This window comes from Lupinus angustifolius, chromosome LG11, assembly GCF_001865875.1.
Source record: "Lupinus angustifolius cultivar Tanjil chromosome LG11, LupAngTanjil_v1.0, whole genome shotgun sequence".
Taxonomy (NCBI): domain Eukaryota; kingdom Viridiplantae; phylum Streptophyta; class Magnoliopsida; order Fabales; family Fabaceae; genus Lupinus; species Lupinus angustifolius.
Window position 1 is genome coordinate 9,286,124 of NC_032019.1, and position 5,814 is coordinate 9,291,937.

The 5,814-nt window shown below is 35.8% G+C and overlaps 1 protein-coding gene across 1 annotated transcript; it reads right to left on the minus strand.

Moving 5' to 3' along the window:
* Window positions 212–877, minus strand: LOC109360042 (BON1-associated protein 2-like). The gene is made up of 2 exons (XM_019604784.1): window positions 850–877; window positions 212–815 (listed from the first exon to the last, which is right to left on the minus strand). The coding sequence occupies exon 2, from the start codon at window positions 807–809 to the stop codon at window positions 276–278; it is 534 nt and encodes a 177-aa protein (XP_019460329.1). The 5' UTR covers window positions 810–815; window positions 850–877; the 3' UTR covers window positions 212–275.

Genomic DNA, 5,814 nt, shown 5'->3' on the forward strand with positions numbered 1-5,814 from the left:
TAAGGGAATAAGCATCTTGTATATTGTGGAATACTTCAAGAAAACAAAACTGAAAGAAAAAAAACACAAACGCCTGTCAAGAAAATGATAAACATATGAATAATGAAAAATAATATATCTTCATATTAAATCTTTTTACAAATTTTCATACCCACAAAATTTATAAGAATATTTAATCAAAGAATATATCATTAATCTACCAATATGTACCAAATTCTTTTGCAAAATGAGAGAAAGAAGTTAAAAGGTAAGAAAACAAAAACCCAAAAACATATTCAAATATTGCTGCTGGTGGAGTTGTTCCAACAAACGGGAATGCCAAGGACAACATTATCAGAAGAACTCGTTGCATCCACCATCTTCTCACTCGCCGCCACCGCCTCCGCTTCCTCTAAAGCCGGCTCCACCACCCTGACGGAGAAGTTAATAACCCCATTTCGCGACCCATCCCAATCCCTCAACCTATAACTGAAGAACTGCAAAACCTGATCAGGCACCGACCCTCCAAAAAAATCCGAAACCGCTATTCTTGCAACACCAACATCTCTCACTCCTATTTCTGTATTACACTTCACTTCGAATGCAATTGACTTTGCATGCATGGCCAAGTCCACCGTGAATTTCTCGTTCCATGAATGGAAGCCGCCGCCGCTACCGTCCCCCGTCGTTGCCGTCGTGTGGCTTGTTATGGACTCTGCTCGAACGACGACGTATATGTTATTTGTTGCTGGATTTCCGTTTATGCGAAGGCCCTCTGCTGATAAAACAGTGACCTCTAGGGTTCTTGATTTGCTTGGTTGTTGCATCATGTCAAAGATGAAGACAGCGTGAGGGAGTTAAGAGTGAAAGAAATAAAAGTTTGAGATGGGTTAGATTTTGGGACGAAGTTATGGTTTTGGATTTGATAGTTTGATCAATATCGTGTGCCATTTCTAACAAAATTTTAAAAATATTGATGTGGGTCCCTTTGGTATGAAGGAGGTGGGAAAAAAAGAAACAGGATCCTGTACTAAAGAGTGCCTAGATGCACGAATAAAAATCGAATAAGACTTATCTCCAATAATAGAGAGGTAAGTGATATCAAAAATTTAAAAAAATATAATATATTTTTATATTTATATTTTTATGTTTATTATGATAAGATAAATTTACCCTTTAAATTAAAGGGAAAAATTGAATTTATAGTAAACAACTGCATATTTCATAAAGTATATTTCACAACTGTCTTTATATCTCAACTCTCTTAAAATATATTTCATAAAGTAATAAAAAAGTTATTTTTTATTTTTATAATTTTTTTTATTTTAAATGTGTCTTTTTATTTGGATTGATGCACAAATAAGACAACAAAAATGAGATAGACGATCTCCATTATTATGGACAAGAATCTCATATCTTAACAAAAAGTTTTCTCTATATTCAAGTTAATTACATTTTACTAAATTTCCAAATTCAATTATTACAATATTGGACTCTATGGTCCCATCAGTAAAAAGTAATCTAAATGTTTTTTGATTGAGGGAAAGAAGTACTATGTTGTGTATTTTGAGTTATAATCCCATTAGCCTCTGGTTGCATGTTAGATTTGAAAGAGAATAAATAGAAACAGAAAACTTTTGTACTTTGAAGTTTTTTTATTTTTTTTACTTCCCATTTAAGATCCAAACCTTAGAGTACGAAAGCTACATACTTTGGCACCAAAAGTTTGCCGACGAAGATTTAATCTATGCTTTGAAACTTGAATTTTATTTGCAGTCTAGTTTTATCCAATATAAACAAAAATCCTTAATATGAGTAATGTTTTATATATGCTCGAATTCAAACATTTTATTATTTTTAAAAATAATAATTTGATACGTGTGTGGCTAAGATACTAATAAACGTGGTTATATGAGAAAATGATCACTTCTCAATTTTACAAATAACACTGCTCCTCAAGATTATGCTTGAATGTTCTTTTAAGTTTTTTTATATACTTGTACGGATAAAAATATTAAAATTGTAAAAGAGATAAAATAATTTGTTTATTGTTAAAAAAAAGTAGCAATTTTAATTGACACTATTTTGTAGTATGTTACGTGTAAGGACTGAATGGCCTCCCGCGTGGTCTAATTTTTTATAGAGAAAAAGAAGATTGCTTTTTCTTTCCGCGGAACACGAGAAATACGTGAACTGTAAGAGTTGATTTTCACATACATATATAATTGAAAGAGAATATTTTCCGACAAAATTTTCATACAAATTATTCTATTCTACAAAAATTGACCTATGTTATTTATAGGTTAATAAATAAGTATGATTTTATAATACATATTATTTTCTCATATTATAACAGAATTTGTAGAAGAATATTATTTTTTATAATTCAATATGTCATTGTTTTTATAATTAATATTGCAAGTAGAAGTCGTTAGGCGTGATTGAACAATTCAGGAGAGAAATTTTGGCACGACACGTCGCCGCAGCGCCGCATTTAGTGGGACATGAAAGTAATTGAAAATTGAAGACTTCTCTTTTCTATTTATCTACGTTTTATTTGCTGATCAAATTACCGTTTAATCCTTAGGTGTTTCTTGAAGTATTTCTTCCCCATTTAGTCCTCATTATTCGGGAGTGAGATTTATGAGGAGAAGGGAGGAATAATTTTAGAAAGTTTTTACTTTGTTTGGGGTCGCATGAATGAAAGTAGAAGGTTTTGGAGGATTTCTCAAATCCTCCAAAACTCTTAATATATCTATTTTTAAAGTTCATCAATTTAAGATTTTTTTTAGTAAAATGTTGAAATAGTTAAATTATTTTGTAATATTATATATTATATATTAATGCTCATTTCTCATTATTAATTACATTTTTAAAGGATAAATAAAAAAATATTTTTACATTATCATTAGTTTACCATCCTCATTTAAATTTCATACTTCAAAGTAAAGGAGAAGATTTCCTTCTTTTTTTCTTACCTTTCTTCCCCTTCCTAACTCTTTTATCTATCTCCTTCATTTTTTCTCGTAACTAAGAATGACAACAGGGCGGAACGAGCACGATTAGTGCTTTCCTGGACACATACCGCACTATTTACGGGTACCAGCATGGGTAGTGAGTATTTGCGAGTATCCAACGGGTTTAAAATTTCAATATATATTTATACATTTTATAATAATTAATACATAAAAAATATTTGTTACATGAATAATAAAATTTATATACATGTTAAATTTATCATATATCTCAATCACTAAAATTTAATATAACATAATACAAAAATAGCTAATATATAATTATAAAAAAATAATAAAAATATAATATATATAAATTATTTAATTAAAAAAATAAATTTATAAATATGCGGGTACCGCGGGACGAATATCATGATATTCACCCCACCCATAAGCTATTTTTACAGGTACTCGTTGCATGTTTTAACGGATACTCCACGGGGCGGTGATTTTTGACATCCCTACTCGTAACTCACAATCAAAACTTAAAATGTGATTCGTTTTATCCCTTGTTAATTTTCATTAGTTCCTCATTGACATGTAAATGTCATAACCAATCAATAAGGGTTTTGTTTGGGAGTGTGGTTTTGGAGGAGAAGAGAGTGAACGACTTTGGAAAACCTCATTTTATTTAGGAGTTAGATGAAAGAGAGAGAAGGGTTTTAGAGAGTTTCTCAAACTCTCCCAAACCCTCTATGTGTCTATTTTTATAGTCCTCCAAATAAAGGTTTTTCTAGAGAGAAAATATCAAAATATCAAATACTTCTAGTAAAATAATATTGTTCTTTCCTGTTAAGAGTGGTTGGTTGGGAGTCGAGAGTGGATGATCAAAAAAGTGTATGAAATCATATGACTTGGCCGAAAGATGGTCTAGACCCGTCGGGGGAGGTACCTGAAAAGGTTCCATCACGATCAAGTAAGTAGAGTATTATTAGAGAAAGAAGAGGAGTAAATAAGAGAGAAGTTAGAGCAATAAGTGTAGCAATAAATGAGGGAATAAAAATTAATTATACTCCCTATATGGTCTCCTATATTTATAGAGTTTAGGAAGTGCTGAGATGACATCTGGTCATTGACCAGCATCTAATAGATACAAATGACGTACTCTGGTCGTCCTTACCTTGACCTGTGGATCTTTCCTTGTCGACTTATCGGGGGTAGGTGGAATGTGAAAGCGGTGTGGCAGGCGGCCTATTATCCGATATTGGAGGCAAGTCATAGACGCATTAAATGGTGGGTCATAGATGCATTAAATGGTGGGTCATAGATGTCAATGTTGTGTCAGAGGCATTTATGACTTCCTTTACAAGCGGGTCAACTTGAGGCGGGCAATGAAGACTGTGCGGGATAGTGAATACCATGCTCAGGTCTGATGGGTAATTGTCCGGTTATGACCAGGATAGAACAGTTGCCCTCAGTCTGCTAGGTCGGTCAGGGACGACCGGGTTAGTGGACTATAAGGGTGGGTTGGAGGTATACTGGTTATGGTCGGGCGTGGTTTAGGTGTGTAGGGATAGGTCATGATGGCTATCTGTTACTAGGCTAACACGTGGATGTTCAATCGACGCGTCTGCTCATTTCGGTTCCATCGTCTGGGTTTTTGTGCTACCATTAGACTGTTCTCCAGTCATCTTGGACGGGTGGATTTGTGTTTTAAATCTTGCTTCCAGGTAGGTTTGGGCCTTTCCTATAAATATGGGTTCTTTCTCCCCATATTCTTCATTCTCTTCTTGCTGACCTTTCAACCATCAACTGAATCCAAGCATATTTTTTCATCTAGAAGTCTTCTTTCTTTCAAGCTTTTATCAATCGGTAATTCCTCTTACCTTCTTCTTCCTTTTTCTTTTAATTATGGTCGATAGAGAATCTAGCTCCAATGATTTAGAGATCTTACCTGGTCCCCCGCCGATCTTTACGTCCCCAGGTCTCCGTCATCAAAGGCACCAGTCTCCACTAGGGCGACCTCGACGGTTATCTTTATCCGCCCTCTTGCGTGATGTGAGGGTGGGGGGTAACATGAGAGATGCTATCATCCTGGGCCCGACAACCTTTTGTAAGAAGTGGGGTCCGATCTTGGATGGTATATCCAGCTTGGAGACTGACACTTCTTATGATGACAGATTATCTATGGGGAGGAATTTCGCCGAGCGTGCTGACCAATATACACTTCCACTGGAGATGATGGGCTCTGAATCTCCTTATTGGTGGGTTGACCGAGAGGTCATAGGGAGCCCCTCTTTCTATATGGCGGATAAGCAACCTCGGGTGGAGTTGCTGGCTTACCCGACCAAGGGTATCACATGGCGTAGTCCGGCCAAAAAGGAGCGCGTTTGTCAGGATATTTTCCTAGAGTATAATGACCACCAAAGTTTTTATATGTACGATTATTTCTGTCATTGTATTGAGGTGAAGGTTCCATTTTTCGACTGGTCAGCCCAAGTGTTGCAACATTTTCAAGAGGCTCCTTCCCAACTTCATCCTAATTCCTAGGGGTTCACTCGAGCCTTCAGGATTTTTTGCGAGGTCATGGAGCGTCCATGTACGCTCCGTCTTTTCTTCTGGATGTTCTAGGTAGGGAATAGATCCAATAAAGATGAGAGTGATGCAGGTCGGCACTGGTGGATCTCGTTTCAATTCTGCAAATGGGCGTGCTCTCTTCCAGCCCTTCGAGTGATAAGTCAAGGGGTGGAAATCCGGGTTCTTACGAGTAAAGGTTGTAGGTGAACAACACTCGTGGGCATATGGGCCCGATGGGCAGACCCGATTTCCTTTTTCTTGGAACTTGGGAATCCAACAGAAACCGGCCAAATCCTTCAGTTTC

What these genes read in the sequence shown, in the direction of transcription:
- LOC109360042 (XM_019604784.1), bottom strand. Translation starts at nt 809, where the DNA reads ATGATGCAACAACCAAGCAAATCAAGAACCCTAGAGGTCACTGTTTTA.